This window comes from Leptodactylus fuscus, chromosome 9, assembly GCF_031893055.1.
Source record: "Leptodactylus fuscus isolate aLepFus1 chromosome 9, aLepFus1.hap2, whole genome shotgun sequence".
Taxonomy (NCBI): Eukaryota; Metazoa; Chordata; class Amphibia; order Anura; family Leptodactylidae; genus Leptodactylus; species Leptodactylus fuscus.
In genome coordinates, this window is record NC_134273.1 from 2,134,445 (window position 1) to 2,157,128 (window position 22,684).

The following is a 22,684-nucleotide window of genomic DNA, read 5'->3' on the forward strand; positions in this document are numbered from 1 at the left end:
GTATGAGGAGTATACAGGGGGGTATATAATACAGTATGAGGAGTATACAGGGGGGTATATAATACAGTATGAGGAGTATACAGGGGGGTATATAATACAGTATGAGGAGTATACAGGGGGTATATAATACAGTATGAGGAGTATACAGGGGTGTATATAATACAGTATGAGGAGTATACAGGCGGGTATATAATACAGTATGAGGAGTATACAGGGGGGTGTATAATACAGTATGAGGAGTATACAGGGGGTATATAATACAGTATGAGGAGTATACAGGGGGGTATATAATACAGTATGAGGAGTATACAGGGGGGTATATAATACAGTATGAGGAGTATACAGGGGATATATAATACAGTATGAGGAGTATACAGGGGGGGTATATAATACAGTATGAGGAGTATACAGGGGATATATAATACAGTATGAGGAGTATACAGGGGGGGTATATAATACAGTATGAGGAGTATACAGGGGGGTATATAATACAGTATGAGGAGTATACAGAGGGGTATATAATACAATATGAGGAGTATACAGGGGGCATATAATACAGTATGAGGAGTATACAGGGGGATATATAATACAGTATAAGGAGTATACAGGGGGGTATATAATACAGTATGAGGAGTATACAGGGGGTATATAATACAGTATGAGGAGTATACAGGGGGGGTATATAATACAGTATGAGGAGTATACAGGGGGGTATATAATACAGTATGAGGAGTATACAGGGGGGTATATAATACAGTATGAGGAGTATACAGGGGGTATATAATACAGTATGAGGAGTATACAGGGGGTATATAATACAGTATGAGGAGTATACAGGGGGGTATATAATACAGTATGAGGAGTATACAGGGGGTATATAATACAGTATGAGGAGTATACAGGGGGTATATAATACAGTATGAGGAGTATACAGGGGGTATATAATACAGTATGAGGAGTATACAGGGGGGTATATAACACAGTATGAGGAGTATACAGGGGGGTATATAATACAGTATGAGGAGTATACAGGGGGTATATAATACAGTATGAGGAGTATACAGGGGGTATATAATACAGTATGAGGAGTATACAGGGGGGTATATAATACAGTATGAGGAGTATACAGGGGGTATATAATACAGTATGAGGAGTATACAGGGGGGTATATAATACAGTATGAGGAGTATACAGGGGTGTATATAATACAGTATGAGGAGTATACAGGGGGGTATATAATACAGTATGAGTATACAGGGGTTATATAATACAGTATGAGGAGTATACAGGCGGGTATATAATACAGTATGAGGAGTATACAGGGGGGTATATAATACAGTATGAGGAGTATACAGGGGGGTATATAATACAGTATGAGGAGTATACAGGGGGGTATATAATACAGTATGAGGAGTATACAGGGGGGTATATAATACAGTATGAGGAGTATACAGGGGTGTATATAATACAGTATGAGGAGTATACAGGGGGGTATATAATACAGTATGAGTATACAGGGGTTATATAATACAGTATGAGGAGTATACAGGCGGGTATATAATACAGTATGAGGAGTATACAGGGGGGTATATAATACAGTATGAGGAGTATACAGGGGTTATATAATACAGTATGAGGAGTATACAGGGGTGTATATAATACAGTATGAGGAGTATATAGGGGGTGTATAATACAGTATGAGGAGTATACAGGCGGGTATATAATACAGTATGAGGAGTATACAGGGGGTATATAATACAGTATGAGGAGTATACAGGGGTGTATATAATACAGTATGAGGAGTATACAGGGGGGTATATAATACAGTATGAGGAGTATACAGGGGGTATATAATACAGTATGAGGAGTATACAGGGGGGTATATAATACAGTATGAGGAGTATACAGGGGGGTATATAATACAGTATGAGGAGTATACAGGGGATATATAATACAGTATTTGGAGTATACAGGGGGGTATATAATACAGTATGAGGAGTATACAGGAGGGTATATAATACAGTATGAGGAGTATACAGGGGGGTATATAACACAGTATGAGGCGTATACAGGGGGGTATATAATACAGTATGAGGAGTATACAGGGGGTATATAATACAGTATTTGGAGTATACAGGGGGTATATAATACAGTATGAGGAGTATACAGGGGGGTATATAATACAGTATGAGGAGTATACAGGGGGGTATATAATACAGTATAAGGAGTATACAGGGGGTATATAATACAGTATGAGGAGTATACAGGGGGTATATAATACAGTATGAGGAGTATACAGGGGGGTATATAATACAGTATGAGGAGTATACAGGGGGGTATATAATACAGTATGAGGAGTATACAGGGGGGTATATAATACAGTATGAGGAGTATACAGGGGATATATAATACAGTATTTGGAGTATACAGGGGGTATATAATACAGTATGAGGAGTATACAGGAGGGTATATAACACAGTATGAGGAGTATACAGGGGGTATATAATACAGTATGAGGAGTATACAGGGGGGTATATAATACAGTATGAGGAGTATACAGGGGGTATATAATACAGTATGAGGAGTATACAGGGGGTATATAACACAGTATGAGGAGTATACAGGAGGGTATGTAATACAGTATGAGGAGTATACAGGGGGGTATATAATACAGTATGAGGAGTATACAGGGGGCTATATAATACAGTATGAGGAGTATACAGGGGGGTATATAATACAGTATGAGGAGTATACAGGGGGTATATAATACAGTATGAGGAGTATACAGGGAGTATATAATACAGTATGAGGAGTATACAGGGGGTATATAATACAGTATGAGGAGTATACAGGGGGATATATAATACAGTATGAGGAGTATACAGGGGGGTATATAATACAGTATGAGGAGTATACAGGGGGTATATAATACAGTATGAGGAGTATACAGGGGGATATATAATACAGTATGAGGAGTATACAGGGGCTATATAATACAGTATGAGGAGTATACAGGGGGGTATATAATACAGTATGAGGAGTATACAGGGGCTATATAATACAGTATGAGGAGTATACAGGGGCTATATAATACAGTATGAGGAGTATACAGGCGGGTATATAATACAGTATGAGGAGTATACAGGGGGTATATAATACAGTATGAGGAGTATACAGGGGGGTATATAATACAGTATGAGGAGTATACAGGGGGGTATATAATACAGTATGAGGAGTATACAGGGGATATATAATACAGTATGAGGAGTATACAGGGGGGTATATAATACAGTATGAGGAGTATACAGGGGGGTATATAATACAGTATGAGGAGTATACAGGGGGGCATATAATACAGTATGAGGAGTATACAGGGGGGTATATAATACAGTATGAGGAGTATACAGGGGGTATATAATACAGTATGAGGAGTATACAGGGGGGTATATAATACAGTATGAGGAGTATACAGGGGGTATATAATACAGTATGAGGAGTATACAGGGGGTATATAATACAGTATGAGGAGTATACAGGCGGGTATATAATACAGTATGAGGAGTATACAGGGGTGTATATAATACAGTATGAGGAGTATACAGGGGGATATATAATACAGTATGAGGAGTATACAGGGGCTATATAATACAGTATGAGGAGTATACAGGGGTGTATATAATACAGTATGAGGAGTATACAGGGGGTATATAATACAGTATGAGGAGTATACAGGGGGGTATATAATACAGTATGAGGAGTATACAGGGGGTATATAATACAGTATGAGGAGTATACAGGGGGGTATATAATACAGTATGAGGAGTATACAGGGGGGTATATAATACAGTATGAGGAGTATACAGGGGATATATAATACAGTATTTGGAGTATACAGGGGGGTATATAATACAGTATGAGGAGTATACAGGAGGGTATATAATACAGTATGAGGAGTATACAGGGGGTATATAATACAGTATGAGGAGTATACAGGGGGGTATATAATACAGTATGAGGAGTATACAGGGGGGTATATAATACAGTATGAGGAGTATACAGGGGGGTATATAATACAGTATGAGGAGTATACAGGGGGTATATAATACAGTATGAGGAGTATACAGGGGGTATATAATACAGTATGAGGAGTATACAGGGGGGTATATAATACAGTATGAGGAGTATACAGGGGGTATATAATACAGTATGAGGAGTATACAGGGGGGTATATAATACAGTATGAGGAGTATACAGGGGGGTATATAATACAGTATGAGTATACAGGGGTTATATAATACAGTATGAGGAGTATACAGGCGGGTATATAATACAGTATGAGGAGTATACAGGGGGTATATAATACAGTATGAGGAGTATACAGGGGGGTATATAATACAGTATGAGGAGTATACAGGGGGTATATAATACAGTATGAGGAGTATACAGGGGGTATATAATACAGTATGAGGAGTATACAGGGGTGTATATAATACAGTATGAGGAGTATACAGGGGGGTATATAATACAGTATGAGGAGTATACAGGGGGGTATATAATACAGTATGAGGAGTATACAGGGGGGTATATAATACAGTATGAGGAGTATACAGGGGGTATATAATACAGTATGAGGAGTATACAGGGGGTATATAATACAGTATGAGGAGTATACAGGGGGGTATATAATACAGTATGAGGAGTATACAGGGGGTATATAATACAGTATGAGGAGTATACAGGGGGGTATATAATACAGTATGAGGAGTATACAGGGGGGTATATAATACAGTATGAGGAGTATACAGGGGGGTATATAATACAGTATGAGGAGTATACAGGGGGTATATAATACAGTATGAGGAGTATACAGGGGGTATATAATACAGTATGAGGAGTATACAGGGGGGTATATAATACAGTATGAGGAGTATACAGGGGGTATATAATACAGTATGAGGAGTATACAGGGGGGTATATAATACAGTATGAGGAGTATACAGGGGGGTATATAATACAGTATGAGGAGTATACAGGGGGTATATAATACAGTATGAGGAGTATACAGGGGGGTATATAATACAGTATGAGGAGTATACAGGGGGTATATAATACAGTATGAGGAGTATACAGGGGGTATATAATACAGTATGAGGAGTATACAGGGGGGTATATAATACAGTATGAGGAGTATACAGGGGGGTATATAATACAGTATGAGGAGTATACAGGGGGGTATATAATACAGTATGAGGAGTATACAGGGGGTATATAATACAGTATGAGGAGTATACAGGGGGTATATAATACAGTATGAGGAGTATACAGGGGGGTATATAATACAGTATGAGGAGTATACAGGGGTTATATAATACAGTATGAGGAGTATACAGGGGTGTATATAATACAGTATGAGGAGTATATAGGGGGTGTATAATACAGTATGAGGAGTATACAGGCGGGTATATAATACAGTATGAGGAGTATACAGGGGGTATATAATACAGTATGAGGAGTATACAGGGGTGTATATAATACAGTATGAGGAGTATACAGGGGGGTATATAATACAGTATGAGGAGTATACAGGGGGTATATAATACAGTATGAGGAGTATACAGGGGGGTATATAATACAGTATGAGGAGTATACAGGGGGGTATATAATACAGTATGAGGAGTATACAGGGGATATATAATACAGTATTTGGAGTATACAGGGGGGTATATAATACAGTATGAGGAGTATACAGGAGGGTATATAATACAGTATGAGGAGTATACAGGGGGGTATATAACACAGTATGAGGCGTATACAGGGGGGTATATAATACAGTATGAGGAGTATACAGGGGGTATATAATACAGTATTTGGAGTATACAGGGGGTATATAATACAGTATGAGGAGTATACAGGGGGGTATATAATACAGTATGAGGAGTATACAGGGGGGTATATAATACAGTATAAGGAGTATACAGGGGGTATATAATACAGTATGAGGAGTATACAGGGGGTATATAATACAGTATGAGGAGTATACAGGGGGGTATATAATACAGTATGAGGAGTATACAGGGGGGTATATAATACAGTATGAGGAGTATACAGGGGGGTATATAATACAGTATGAGGAGTATACAGGGGATATATAATACAGTATTTGGAGTATACAGGGGGTATATAATACAGTATGAGGAGTATACAGGAGGGTATATAACACAGTATGAGGAGTATACAGGGGGTATATAATACAGTATGAGGAGTATACAGGGGGGTATATAATACAGTATGAGGAGTATACAGGGGGTATATAATACAGTATGAGGAGTATACAGGGGGTATATAACACAGTATGAGGAGTATACAGGAGGGTATGTAATACAGTATGAGGAGTATACAGGGGGGTATATAATACAGTATGAGGAGTATACAGGGGGCTATATAATACAGTATGAGGAGTATACAGGGGGGTATATAATACAGTATGAGGAGTATACAGGGGGTATATAATACAGTATGAGGAGTATACAGGGAGTATATAATACAGTATGAGGAGTATACAGGGGGTATATAATACAGTATGAGGAGTATACAGGGGGATATATAATACAGTATGAGGAGTATACAGGGGGGTATATAATACAGTATGAGGAGTATACAGGGGGTATATAATACAGTATGAGGAGTATACAGGGGGATATATAATACAGTATGAGGAGTATACAGGGGCTATATAATACAGTATGAGGAGTATACAGGGGGGTATATAATACAGTATGAGGAGTATACAGGGGCTATATAATACAGTATGAGGAGTATACAGGGGCTATATAATACAGTATGAGGAGTATACAGGCGGGTATATAATACAGTATGAGGAGTATACAGGGGGTATATAATACAGTATGAGGAGTATACAGGGGGGTATATAATACAGTATGAGGAGTATACAGGGGGGTATATAATACAGTATGAGGAGTATACAGGGGATATATAATACAGTATGAGGAGTATACAGGGGGGTATATAATACAGTATGAGGAGTATACAGGGGGGTATATAATACAGTATGAGGAGTATACAGGGGGGCATATAATACAGTATGAGGAGTATACAGGGGGGTATATAATACAGTATGAGGAGTATACAGGGGGTATATAATACAGTATGAGGAGTATACAGGGGGGTATATAATACAGTATGAGGAGTATACAGGGGGTATATAATACAGTATGAGGAGTATACAGGGGGTATATAATACAGTATGAGGAGTATACAGGCGGGTATATAATACAGTATGAGGAGTATACAGGGGTGTATATAATACAGTATGAGGAGTATACAGGGGGATATATAATACAGTATGAGGAGTATACAGGGGCTATATAATACAGTATGAGGAGTATACAGGGGTGTATATAATACAGTATGAGGAGTATACAGGGGGTATATAATACAGTATGAGGAGTATACAGGGGGGTATATAATACAGTATGAGGAGTATACAGGGGGTATATAATACAGTATGAGGAGTATACAGGGGGGTATATAATACAGTATGAGGAGTATACAGGGGGGTATATAATACAGTATGAGGAGTATACAGGGGATATATAATACAGTATTTGGAGTATACAGGGGGGTATATAATACAGTATGAGGAGTATACAGGAGGGTATATAATACAGTATGAGGAGTATACAGGGGGTATATAATACAGTATGAGGAGTATACAGGGGGGTATATAATACAGTATGAGGAGTATACAGGGGGGTATATAATACAGTATGAGGAGTATACAGGGGGGTATATAATACAGTATGAGGAGTATACAGGGGGTATATAATACAGTATGAGGAGTATACAGGGGGTATATAATACAGTATGAGGAGTATACAGGGGGGTATATAATACAGTATGAGGAGTATACAGGGGGTATATAATACAGTATGAGGAGTATACAGGGGGGTATATAATACAGTATGAGGAGTATACAGGGGGGTATATAATACAGTATGAGTATACAGGGGTTATATAATACAGTATGAGGAGTATACAGGCGGGTATATAATACAGTATGAGGAGTATACAGGGGGTATATAATACAGTATGAGGAGTATACAGGGGGGTATATAATACAGTATGAGGAGTATACAGGGGGTATATAATACAGTATGAGGAGTATACAGGGGGTATATAATACAGTATGAGGAGTATACAGGGGTGTATATAATACAGTATGAGGAGTATACAGGGGGGTATATAATACAGTATGAGGAGTATACAGGGGGGTATATAATACAGTATGAGGAGTATACAGGGGGGTATATAATACAGTATGAGGAGTATACAGGGGGTATATAATACAGTATGAGGAGTATACAGGGGGTATATAATACAGTATGAGGAGTATACAGGGGGGTATATAATACAGTATGAGGAGTATACAGGGGGTATATAATACAGTATGAGGAGTATACAGGGGGGTATATAATACAGTATGAGGAGTATACAGGGGGGTATATAATACAGTATGAGGAGTATACAGGGGGGTATATAATACAGTATGAGGAGTATACAGGGGGGTATATAATACAGTATGAGGAGTATACAGGGGGTATATAATACAGTATGAGGAGTATACAGGGGGGTATATAATACAGTATGAGGAGTATACAGGGGGTATATAATACAGTATGAGGAGTATACAGGGGGGTATATAATACAGTATGAGGAGTATACAGGGGGGTATATAATACAGTATGAGGAGTATACAGGGGGTATATAATACAGTATGAGGAGTATACAGGGGGGTATATAATACAGTATGAGGAGTATACAGGGGGTATATAATACAGTATGAGGAGTATACAGGGGGTATATAATACAGTATGAGGAGTATACAGGGGTGTATATAATACAGTATGAGGAGTATACAGGGGGGTATATAATACAGTATGAGGAGTATACAGGGGGGTATATAATACAGTATGAGGAGTATACAGGGGGGTATATAATACAGTATGAGGAGTATACAGGGGGTATATAATACAGTATGAGGAGTATACAGGGGGTATATAATACAGTATGAGGAGTATACAGGGGGGTATATAATACAGTATGAGGAGTATACAGGGGGTATATAATACAGTATGAGGAGTATACAGGGGGGTATATAATACAGTATGAGGAGTATACAGGGGGGTATATAATACAGTATGAGGAGTATACAGGGGGGTATATAATACAGTATGAGGAGTATACAGGGGGTATATAATACAGTATGAGGAGTATACAGGGGGTATATAATACAGTATGAGGAGTATACAGGGGGGTATATAATACAGTATGAGGAGTATACAGGGGGTATATAATACAGTATGAGGAGTATACAGGGGGGTATATAATACAGTATGAGGAGTATACAGGGGGGTATATAATACAGTATGAGTATACAGGGGTTATATAATACAGTATGAGGAGTATACAGGCGGGTATATAATACAGTATGAGGAGTATACAGGGGGTATATAATACAGTATGAGGAGTATACAGGGGGGTATATAATACAGTATGAGGAGTATACAGGGGGTATATAATACAGTATGAGGAGTATACAGGGGGTATATAATACAGTATGAGGAGTATACAGGGGTGTATATAATACAGTATGAGGAGTATACAGGGGGGTATATAATACAGTATGAGTATACAGGGGTTATATAATACAGTATGAGGAGTATACAGGCGGGTATATAATACAGTATGAGGAGTATACAGGGGGGTATATAATACAGTATGAGGAGTATACAGGGGGGTATATAATACAGTATGAGGAGTATACAGGGGGGTATATAATACAGTATGAGGAGTATACAGGGGGGTATATAATACAGTATGAGGAGTATACAGGGGTGTATATAATACAGTATGAGGAGTATACAGGGGGGTATATAATACAGTATGAGTATACAGGGGTTATATAATACAGTATGAGGAGTATACAGGCGGGTATATAATACAGTATGAGGAGTATACAGGGGGGTATATAATACAGTATGAGGAGTATACAGGGGTTATATAATACAGTATGAGGAGTATACAGGGGTGTATATAATACAGTATGAGGAGTATATAGGGGGTGTATAATACAGTATGAGGAGTATACAGGCGGGTATATAATACAGTATGAGGAGTATACAGGAGGTATATAATACAGTATGAGGAGTATACAGGGGTGTATATAATACAGTATGAGGAGTATACAGGGGGGTATATAATACAGTATGAGGAGTATACAGGGGGTATATAATACAGTATGAGGAGTATACAGGGGGGTATATAATACAGTATGAGGAGTATACAGGGGGGTATATAATACAGTATGAGGAGTATACAGGGGATATATAATACAGTATTTGGAGTATACAGGGGGGTATATAATACAGTATGAGGAGTATACAGGAGGGTATATAATACAGTATGAGGAGTATACAGGGGGGTATATAACACAGTATGAGGCGTATACAGGGGGGTATATAATACAGTATGAGGAGTATACAGGGGGTATATAATACAGTATTTGGAGTATACAGGGGGTATATAATACAGTATGAGGAGTATACAGGGGGGTATATAATACAGTATGAGGAGTATACAGGGGGGTATATAATACAGTATGAGGAGTATACAGGGGGTATATAATACAGTATGAGGAGTATACAGGGGGTATATAATACAGTATGAGGAGTATACAGGGGGGTATATAATACAGTATGAGGAGTATACAGGGGGGTATATAATACAGTATGAGGAGTATACAGGGGGGTATATAATACAGTATGAGGAGTATACAGGGGATATATAATACAGTATTTGGAGTATACAGGGGGTATATAATACAGTATGAGGAGTATACAGGAGGGTATATAACACAGTATGAGGAGTATACAGGGGGTATATAATACAGTATGAGGAGTATACAGGGGGTATATAATACAGTATGAGGAGTATACAGGGGGTATATAATACAGTATGAGGAGTATACAGGGGGTATATAACTCAGTATGAGGAGTATACAGGAGGGTATGTAATACAGTATGAGGAGTATACAGGGGGGTATATAATACAGTATGAGGAGTATACAGGGGGCTATATAATACAGTATGAGGAGTATACAGGGGGGTATATAATACAGTATGAGGAGTATACAGGGGGTATATAATACAGTATGAGGAGTATACAGGGAGTATATAATACAGTATGAGGAGTATCCAGGGGGTATATAATACAGTATGAGGAGTATACAGGGGGATATATAATACAGTATGAGGAGTATACAGGGGGGTATATAATACAGTATGAGGAGTATACAGGGGGTATATAATACAGTATGAGGAGTATACAGAGGGATATATAATACAGTATGAGGAGTATACAGGGGCTATATAATACAGTATGAGGAGTATACAGGGGGGTATATAATACAGTATGAGGAGTATACAGGGGCTATATAATACAGTATGAGGAGTATACAGGGGCTATATAATACAGTATGAGGAGTATACAGGCGGGTATATAATACAGTATGAGGAGTATACAGGGGGTATATAATACAGTATGAGGAGTATACAAGGGGGTATATAATACAGTATGAGGAGTATACAGGGGGGTATATAATACAGTATGAGGAGTATACAGGGGATATATAATACAGTATGAGGAGTATACAGGGGGGTATATAATACAGTATGAGGAGTATACAGGGGGGTATATAATACAGTATGAGGAGTATACAGGGGGGCATATAATACAGTATGAGGAGTATACAGGGGGGTATATAATACAGTATGAGGAGTATACAGGGGGTATATAATACAGTATGAGGAGTATACAGGGGGGTATATAATACAGTATGAGGAGTATACAGGGGGTATATAATACAGTATGAGGAGTATACAGGGGGTATATAATACAGTATGAGGAGTATACAGGCGGGTATATAATACAGTATGAGGAGTATACAGGGGTGTATATAATACAGTATGAGGAGTATACAGGGGGATATATAATACAGTATGAGGAGTATACAGGGGCTATATAATACAGTATGAGGAGTATACAGGGGTGTATATAATACAGTATGAGGAGTATACAGGGGGTATATAATACAGTATGAGGAGTATACAGGGGGGTATATAATACAGTATGAGGAGTATACAGGGGGTATATAATACAGTATGAGGAGTATACAGGGGGGTATATAATACAGTATGAGGAGTATACAGGGGGGTATATAATACAGTATGAGGAGTATACAGGGGATATATAATACAGTATTTGGAGTATACAGGGGGGTATATAATACAGTATGAGGAGTATACAGGGGGGTATATAACACAGTATGAGGCGTATACAGGGGGGTATATAATACAGTATGAGGAGTATACAGGGGGTATATAATACAGTATTTGGAGTATACAGGGGGTATATAATACAGTATGAGGAGTATACAGGGGGGTATATAATACAGTATGAGGAGTATACAGGGGGTATATAATACAGTATGAGGAGTATACAGGGGGGTATATAATACAGTATGAGGAGTATACAGGGGTGTATATAATACAGTATGAGGAGTATACAGGGGATATATAATACAGTATTTGGAGTATACAGGAGGGTATATAATACAGTATGAGGAGTATACAGGGGGGTATATAACACAGTATGAGGCGTATACAGGGGGGTATATAATACAGTATGAGGAGTATACAGGGGGTATATAATACAGTATTTGGAGTATACAGGGGGTATATAATACAGTATGAGGAGTATACAGGGGGGTATATAATACAGTATGAGGAGTATACAGGGGGGTATATAATACAGTATGAGGAGTATACAGGGGGTATATAATACAGTATGAGGAGTATACAGGGGGTATATAATACAGTATGAGGAGTATACAGGGGGGTATATAATACAGTATGAGGAGTATACAGGGGGGTATATAATACAGTATGAGGAGTATACAGGGGGGTATATAATACAGTATGAGGAGTATACAGGGGATATATAATACAGTATTTGGAGTATACAGGGGGTATATAATACAGTATGAGGAGTATACAGGAGGGTATATAACACAGTATGAGGAGTATACAGGGGGTATATAATACAGTATGAGGAGTATACAGGGGGGTATATAATACAGTATGAGGAGTATACAGGGGGTATATAATACAGTATGAGGAGTATACAGGGGGTATATAACACAGTATGAGGAGTATACAGGAGGGTATGTAATACAGTATGAGGAGTATACAGGGGGGTATATAATACAGTATGAGGAGTATACAGGGGGCTATATAATACAGTATGAGGAGTATACAGGGGGGTATATAATACAGTATGAGGAGTATACAGGGGGTATATAATACAGTATGAGGAGTATACAGGGAGTATATAATACAGTATGAGGAGTATACAGGGGGTATATAATACAGTATGAGGAGTATACAGGGGGATATATAATACAGTATGAGGAGTATACAGGGGGGTATATAATACAGTATGAGGAGTATACAGGGGGTATATAATACAGTATGAGGAGTATACAGGGGGATATATAATACAGTATGAGGAGTATACAGGGGGGTATATAATACAGTATTTGGAGTATACAGGGGGGTATATAATACAGTATGAGGAGTATACAGGAGGGTATATAATACAGTATGAGGAGTATACAGGGGGGTATATAACACAGTATGAGGCGTATACAGGGGGGTATATAATACAGTATGAGGAGTATACAGGGGGTATATAATACAGTATTTGGAGTATACAGGGGGTATATAATACAGTATGAGGAGTATACAGGGGGGTATATAATACAGTATGAGGAGTATACAGGGGGGTATATAATACAGTATGAGGAGTATACAGGGGGTATATAATACAGTATGAGGAGTATACAGGGGGTATATAATACAGTATGAGGAGTATACAGGGGGGTATATAATACAGTATGAGGAGTATACAGGGGGGTATATAATACAGTATGAGGAGTATACAGGGGGTATATAATACAGTATGAGGAGTATACAGGGGATATATAATACAGTATTTGGAGTATACAGGGGGTATATAATACAGTATGAGGAGTATACAGGAGGGTATATAACACAGTATGAGGAGTATACAGGGGGTATATAATACAGTATGAGGAGTATACAGGGGGGTATATAATACAGTATGAGGAGTATACAGGGGGTATATAATACAGTATGAGGAGTATACAGGGGGTATATAACACAGTATGAGGAGTATACAGGAGGGTATGTAATACAGTATGAGGAGTATACAGGGGGGTATATAATACAGTATGAGGAGTATACAGGGGGCTATATAATACAGTATGAGGAGTATACAGGGGGGTATATAATACAGTATGAGGAGTATACAGGGGGTATATAATACAGTATGAGGAGTATACAGGGAGTATATAATACAGTATGAGGAGTATACAGGGGGTATATAATACAGTATGAGGAGTATACAGGGGGATATATAATACAGTATGAGGAGTATACAGGGGGGTATATAATACAGTATGAGGAGTATACAGGGGGTATATAATACAGTATGAGGAGTATACAGGGGGATATATAATACAGTATGAGGAGTATACAGGGGCTATATAATACAGTATGAGGAGTATACAGGGGGGTATATAATACAGTATGAGGAATATACAGGGGCTATATAATACAGTATGAGGAGTATACAGGGGCTATATAATACAGTATGAGGAGTATACAGGCGGGTATATAATACAGTATGAGGAGTATACAGGGGGTATATAATACAGTATGAGGAGTATACAGGGGGGTATATAATACAGTATGAGGAGTATACAGGGGGGTATATAATACAGTATGAGGAGTATACAGGGGATATATAATACAGTATGAGGAGTATACAGGGGGGTATATAATACAGTATGAGGAGTATACAGGGGGGTATATAATACAGTATGAGGAGTATACAGGGGGGCATATAATACAGTATGAGGAGTATACAGGGGGGTATATAATACAGTATGAGGAGTATACAGGGGGTATATAATACAGTATGAGGAGTATACAGGGGGGTATATAATACAGTATGAGGAGTATACAGGGGGTATATAATACAGTATGAGGAGTATACAGGGGGTATATAATACAGTATGAGGAGTATACAGGCGGGTATATAATACAGTATGAGGAGTATACAGGGGTGTATATAATACAGTATGAGGAGTATACAGGGGGATATATAATACAGTATGAGGAGTATACAGGGGCTATATAATACAGTATGAGGAGTATACAGGGGTGTATATAATACAGTATGAGGAGTATACAGGGGGTATATAATACAGTATGAGGAGTATACAGGGGATATATAATACAGTATGAGGAGTATACAGGGGCTATATAATACAGTATGAGGAGTATACAGGGGGGTATATAATACAGTATGAGGAGTATACAGGGGGGTATATAATACAGTATGAGGAGTATACAGGGGGGTATATAATACAGTATGAGGAGTATACAGGGGCTATATAATACAGTATGAGGAGTATACAGGGGGTATATAATACAGTATGAGGAGTATACAGGGGCTATATAATACAGTATGAGGAGTATACAGGGGCTATATAATACAGTATGAGGAGTATACAGGGGGGTATATAATACAGTATGAGGAGTATACAGGGGGTATATAATACAGTATGAGGAGTATACAGGGGCTATATAATACAGTATGAGGAGTATACAGGGGGTATATAATACAGTATGAGGAGTATACAGGGGCTATATAATACAGTATGAGGAGTATACAGGGGCTATATAATACAGTATGAGGAGTATACAGGGGGGTGTATAATACAGTATGAGGAGTATACAGGGGGGTATATAATACAGTATGAGGAGTATACAGGGGGTATATAATACAGTATGAGGAGTATACAGGGGCTATATAATACAGTATGAGGAGTATACAGGGGGTATATAATACAGTATGAGGAGTATACAGGGGGGTGTATAATACAGTATGAGGAGTGGAGACTTTTGCAAGCCAATGTAACTCACTGGTTTCCAGTCTGTACCAGTGACGTTGCTGGGCCTGTCCTATAATGGATCCTGCGTCTGGGTATACGATCCCTGCAACTGTGAGCAAATGTCAGGAGATCTCCCTGATAATATTGTGATCTGTAGACTGAACCTCCTGATTCATGAATAGAATTCCAGGATTACAGTGAAGACTGGCACATTTTCATGGAGAGGTCTATGGTGATGTAACAGTGAATTATTGTGGACACTGTCATGGCCGCCTGTGAGCGTCTCCCCACTATCTGTAGGGTGTTGCTGATCTTTCTGGGTGTCTCTCCCACTTCTCACACTTGCTGTCGTTTTCTTTCAGGCGGCGGTCACTTACGGTCAGACTGACCTACGACAGAGATGCCTGGCGTTCATAGAGCTTCATACTGAGGTGATTGACCTCCGGCCGTTTCCTGCAGCGCCCCCAATCTGAGAGGGGTGGTACAGCCATGGGGATAACACCAGGATGTTACCTGGGGACAACCATTGTCTGATTGTAGTGTTCATTGCTGCAGCCCATAGTGGAGGGGGATGGGGGCCCGGGATTATAAAGCAGGGGTCAGGGGTCTGCAGATCCTCTCACTTATAGTTCAGGCTGTGACAGATTTGCTAGGCCTTCCCTCCTTCTCCCATTGTTGTGGCCCATTGTGTTGTAGGGCGGGGACGGGCGGATCACATCTGCCGGGTGAAGGGGATTTAGTGCTCGAGTTGGGACGTACAGACAAAAATACAAAAGAATCTGCTCAGGTTATCGTGGAGACCTCAGTGTACCAGCAGTGCTGAGATCAGCAGAACACGGCAGCGGCCATATTGTTCTAGTACCGATTTCTCAGGCCAATAATTTCTTGTGTCTGATCACATATCATTATATCAGTGATGTCATTGACAGGGGGCGGGCCTGTGACAACCTCTCAGATCTAATATATATATATATATATATATATATATATATATATATACACACTAGCAGAAGGACCCAGCTTTGCACGGGTATATTTCCTTTTTTGTTTGTGTAGTGGCCCCATAAGAATAGGTTGGTTGCTATAGACAACTGGTGTAAAGCTGTGTGTATGTGAAGACTGAAGAACCTGCGAGTTTCCATTGGTCCATATGTGTCATGTGATCATGTGTATCTCTGTTTGGTTATCAGTGAAAAAAACTGTGATCTGTTGTTATGGCAACCTTGAGTAAAGCTGTGTGTATGTGACCTTGTGTACCAGTGTCATCCACAGCGCCCTGCCCCTTTAAAGCTGACCTACAGCAGTGAAGAAAAATGACTGGGTTGTTATGGAAACCTGGAGTAAAGCTGTGTGCATGTGGAGAATATGCACCTGTGAGCTTCTATTGGCTGATAAGGGACATGTGACTGTGTGTATGGCGATTGGAATATGAGTGAAAGACTTGCAGACTTGTATTGGCTAATGCCGGTCATTTTTTGGGAACACTGTATCTCAGGACTTGTATATCCTAGTGAGCGGAGAGCCAGCCTAGAACCTTCCGGGACACCTGATGTACCTGTGTGCTGAATGTGGTGAGGAGCGGTCCAGTTGTTTGATCACGTATGAAGAACAGACGGACGGACAGATATATATGTATGTATGTATGTATGTGTATATAGATCTCCCTGTCTGTTGTCAGTAGAGATGAGTAATCGATGGAATCCCTCCCCTGCATAGTTATTGGGGTAATCGGTAAACGTGGGAAATATTCGATGCCCCTCCCACCTTCCCTGGCGCCGCTTGTCATCAGTGATTCCTCGGTGTGTACGGGGTTGTCCTTGTGTGGTCTTTATCTAGGCAGGATGTGGACTGAGTCCAGACGTCTTCTGATTTTGGAGCTTGTCTTCAGCGTTGACCTTCGACCTCTTCTTGTCTTTTCTCATCCTCACAGGAAGTCGTTAAGACGCAAAGTTTCCGTGAAATCTCCGACCTCGGACTTGTCAGTATCCTGCAGAGCAGCCAGTTGTCCATTGATGAGGTCGCCCTTATCCAGGCGGTGCGGGGTTGGGCGTACGTCAGCTCGGTGAGGGTCCTGCCATAATAATCTAGAATGTCTGGACAAGGTCCTTGTATTGGGTCTGGTGACATCACCAGGTGGGAGGGGCTTTGTGCCTCACCGGTGACTGTATGTAATACCGCACATACATGATAACATTCACCGTCCTCTGTCAGGTGGTCCTGGATGTCCCGGTGTCAGTGGTTGCTCAGGACGCGGTGCGGGAGCTGCGCCTCGTCCTCCTGTCCCCAGATGAGCTCACAACACTAGAACGAGAAAACTCCAAAGACGACTTGATCCCCGTGAGTGGGGAAGGGGCGGGGACAATAGCCGCATGTTATAAGCTCCTCCTTCTGACCCCTTCCTCTTCTTATCAGGAGATGCAGATCGCTCAGGCCTGGAAATTCCACGCTCTGAAGAAAGTCAGCGACTCCAACCCCCATCATTTCCATCGGAGGAAGGGGACACTAATGAGGGAGCACCACCACTACCTGGACCCTCCTTCTAAGTCATCTGGAGTGTCAGCTCTTGGGAGCAAATGAGGACGAAAGTGTCATCTGTGAGAGTGAGGGTGGCCCAACCATACAGACGAGGAGCGGGGCGTAGAGCGAGGGTGGCCCAATCACACAGACGAGGACTGGGGCATAGAGCGAGGGTGGCCCAACCATACAGGCGAGGAGCGGGGCGTAGAGTGAGGGTGGCCCAATCATACAGGCGAGGAGCGGGGCGTAGAGCGAGGGTGGCCCAACCATACAGACGAGGACGGAGCGTAGAGCGAGGGTGGCCCAACCATACAGATGAGGAGTGGGGCGTAGAGCGAGGGTGGCCCAACCATACAGACGAGGACTGGGGCGTAGAGCGAGGGTGGCCCAACCATACAGGCGAGGAGCGGGGCGTAGAGCAATGGTGGCCCAACCATACAAACGAGGAGCGGGGCGTAGAGCGAGGGTGGCCCAACCATACAGATGAGGAGCGGGGCGTAGAGCGAGGGTGGCCCAACCATACAGACGAGGAGCGGGGCGTAGAGCGAGGGTGGCCCAACCATACAGATGAGGAGCGGGGCGTAGAGCGAGGGTGGCCCAACCATACAGACGAGGACGGAGCGTAGAGCGAGGGTGGCCCAACCATACAGATGAGGAGTGGGGCGTAGAGCGAGGGTGGCCCAACCATACAGACGAGGACGGAGCGTAGAGCGAGGGTGGCCCAACCATACAGATGAGGAGTGGGGCGTAGAGCGAGGGTGGCCCAACCATACAGACGAGGACTGGGGTGTAGAGCGAGGGTGGCCCAACCATACAGACGAGGACGGAGCGTAGAGCGAGGGTGGCCCAATCATACAGACGAGGACTGGGGCGTAGAGCGAGGGTGGCCCAATCATACAGACGAGGACGGAGCGTAGAGCGAGGGTGGCCCAATCATACAGATGAGGAGCGGGGCGTAGAGCGAGGGTGGCCCAACCATACAGACGAGGAGCGGGGCGTAGAGCGAGGGTGGCCCAATCATACAGACGAGGACTGGGGCGTAGAGCGAGGGTGGCCCAATCATACAGACGAGGAGCGGGGCGTAGAGCGAGGGTGGCCCAACCATACAGACGAGGACTGGGGCGTAGAGCGAGGGTGGCCCAATCATACAGACGAGGACGGAGCGTAGAGCGAGGGTGGCCCAACCATACAGATGAGGAGTGGGGCGTAGAGCGAGGGTGGCCCAATCATACAGACGAGGACGGAGCGTAGAGCGAGGGTGGCCCAATCATACAGACGAGGACTGGGGCGTAGAGCGAGGGTGGCCCAATCATACAGACGAGGAGCGGGGCGTAGAGCGAGGGTGGCCCAACCATACAGACGAGGACTGGGGCGTAGAGCGAGGGTGGCCCAATCATACAGACGAGGACGGAGCGTAGAGCGAGGGTGGCCCAACCATACAGATGAGGAGTGGGGCGTAGAGCGAGGGTGGCCCAACCATACAGACGAGGACTGGGGCGTAGAGCGAGGGTGGCCCAATCATACAGACGAGGACGGAGCGTAGAGCGAGGGTGGCCCAATCATACAGATGAGGAGTGGGGTGTAGAGCGAGGGTGGCCCAACCATACAGACGAGGACTGGGGTGTAGAGCGAGGGTGGCCCAATCATACAGACGAGGACTGGGGCGTAGAGCGAGGGTGGCCCAATCATACAGACGAGGACGGAGCGTAGAGCGAGGGTGGCCCAATCATACAGACGAGGACGGAGCGTAGAGCGAGGGTGGCCCAACCATACAGATGAGGAGCGGGGCGTAGAGCGAGGGTGGCCCAATCATACAGACGAGGAGCGGGGCGTAGAGCGAGGGTGGCCCAACCATACAGACGAGGACGGAGCGTAGAGCGAGGGTGGCCCAATCATACAGGCGAGGAGCGGGGCGTAGAGCGAGGGTGGCCCAACCATACAGACGAGGAGCGGGGCGTAGAGCGAGGGTGTCCCAATCATACAGACGAGGAGCGGGGCGTAGAGCGAGGGTGTCCCAATCATACAGACGAGGAGCGGGGCGTAGAGCGAGGGTGGCCCAACCATACAGATGAGGAGCGGGGCGTAGAGCGAGGGTGGCCCAACCATACAGACGAGGAGCGGGGCGTAGAGCGAGGGTGGCCCAACCATACAGACGAGGAGCGGGGCGTAGAGCGAGGGTGGCCCAACCATACAGATGAGGAGCGGGGCGTAGAGCGAGGGTGTCCCAATCATACAGACGAGGAGCGGGGCGTAGAGCGAGGGTGTCCCAATCATACAGACGAGGAGCGGGGCGTAGAGCGAGGGTGTCCCAATCATACAGACGAGGAGCGGGGCGTAGAGCGAGGGTGGCCCAATCATACAGACGAGGAGCGGGGCGTAGAGCGAGGGTGTCCCAACCATACAGACGAGGAGCGGGGCGTAGAGCGAGGGTGGCCCAACCATACAGACGAGGAGCGGGGCGTAGAGTGAGGGTGGCCCAATCATACAGATGAGGAGCGGGGCGTAGAGCGAGGGTGGCCCAACCATACAGACGAGGAGCGGGGCGTAGAGTGAGGGTGGCCCAACCATACAGACGAGGACTGGGGCGTAGAGTGAGGGTGGCCCAACCATACAGACGAGGACGGAGCGTAGAGCGAGGGTGGCCCAACCATACAGATGAGGAGCGGGGCGTAGAGCGAGGGTGGCCCAATCATACAGACGAGGAGCGGGGCGTAGAGCGAGGGTGGCCCAACCATACAGACGAGGAGCGGGGCGTAGAGCGAGGGTGGCCCAACCATACAGACGAGGAGCGGGGCGTAGAGCGAGGGTGGGGTGTCTGGGGTGGGCCGGGCTCCTCTGACCATAATATGATATAGAAGCTGCACTGGGGACGCTTTACTGCGCTGCAGATAACCCTCGTCAGCATGGAAACGTTTCCGGATCGGCGGCGATGATGTCACTGCATGGGGTGTGGTCACGCAGCTTTCCTGGGCTCCTCATTGGTGGATCAGTCCAGTCATGTGATGATTCTATTACTGGACACATTTACCTGACAGTACTCTGGGAAAGCTGAGGACCAACCAATCAGACCAGCGAGTGCTGTGACCCCCCTCTCCTACTGCCCTGATCCTCCTACTTCTATAATGACCTGGGCAGAGGCGGAGACTGATTTACATTTAGGATGTTTTATTGTTCAGGAGCCTGGGAAAGCTGAGTGACGGTCCTAGTGACATCTGTAAGGATGAATTTCTGTGACGGTCTTTGTCATCTCAATAAAGTTTGCGTGTTGTTATTTCCGGCCTGTTCTCTCGCCGTCCTCCCCGCCAGGTTGTGGCGCTGTTGTGGGTCCAATGTCACGTCTGTAGTTTCGGACATGGTGTGAATTGCTCCCTAGTCAGGTCAGTGGAGACGCTGCTTCTACTCATCACCTACAGGCAAACAGGGCGTGGCCTACTGAGCCTGACCAATCAGCACAAACAATCCCTGGACATCTGACCCATAACAGCCAATCACATTCCATCTAACATTTTCTGATGTAGAGTAGAAAATGAAAGCAGAGATCTGATTGGTTGTCCTGGACTTACAGCGACCAATCGTATTCTCCATATTATCCTTCAGTTGGTGGCACAGAAAGCCCTGATTTCATTGGTCGTCCTGCAATTGCATCAGCCAATCAGATCCTATTTGTCAGTTTCAGGGCCTGGGAGCAGCGAGCTCATTGGTTGTTTTAAATTCTTACAATCTAATCCCAACATCTGTACAATCACCCCATCATCTACCCCTCCCCCGTCAGGCGGCAGTTACTGTGGTGACACAAGTCTATCAGCTGAACGTAATAATAATAATCGGCTTTCTATTCTCTCTCTCTCTATACATATATATATATCTAGCGCCACCCACAGGTCACGGCTGCGCCAAAGGTCATTCACATGGAAATGATTTCTACTATAAACGGCCATTCATAAACAGACGCCATGACAGCGAGCGAGGGCCCCACTGCCGGATAGGACGGGCCCCACTGCCGGATAGGACGGGCCCCACTGCCGGATAGGACGGGCCCCACTGCCGGAT

The 22,684-nt window shown here is 43.1% G+C and overlaps 1 protein-coding gene across 1 annotated transcript in view; it reads left to right on the plus strand.

Moving 5' to 3' along the window:
• The window catches only part of BTBD19 (BTB domain containing 19), a 36,944-nt gene extending 17,467 nt beyond the window's left edge, over nt 1–19,477 (plus strand). The window contains exons 5-8 of the mRNA XM_075287960.1: nt 16,480–16,548; nt 18,048–18,179; nt 18,329–18,454; nt 18,530–19,477. Coding sequence (XP_075144061.1) covers nt 16,480–16,548; nt 18,048–18,179; nt 18,329–18,454; nt 18,530–18,694 — 492 coding nt within the window. The 3' untranslated portion in view covers nt 18,695–19,477. The remainder of the gene's footprint in view (nt 1–16,479; nt 16,549–18,047; nt 18,180–18,328; nt 18,455–18,529) is intronic.
• Nucleotides 19,478–22,684: the final 3,207 nt, after the last annotated feature.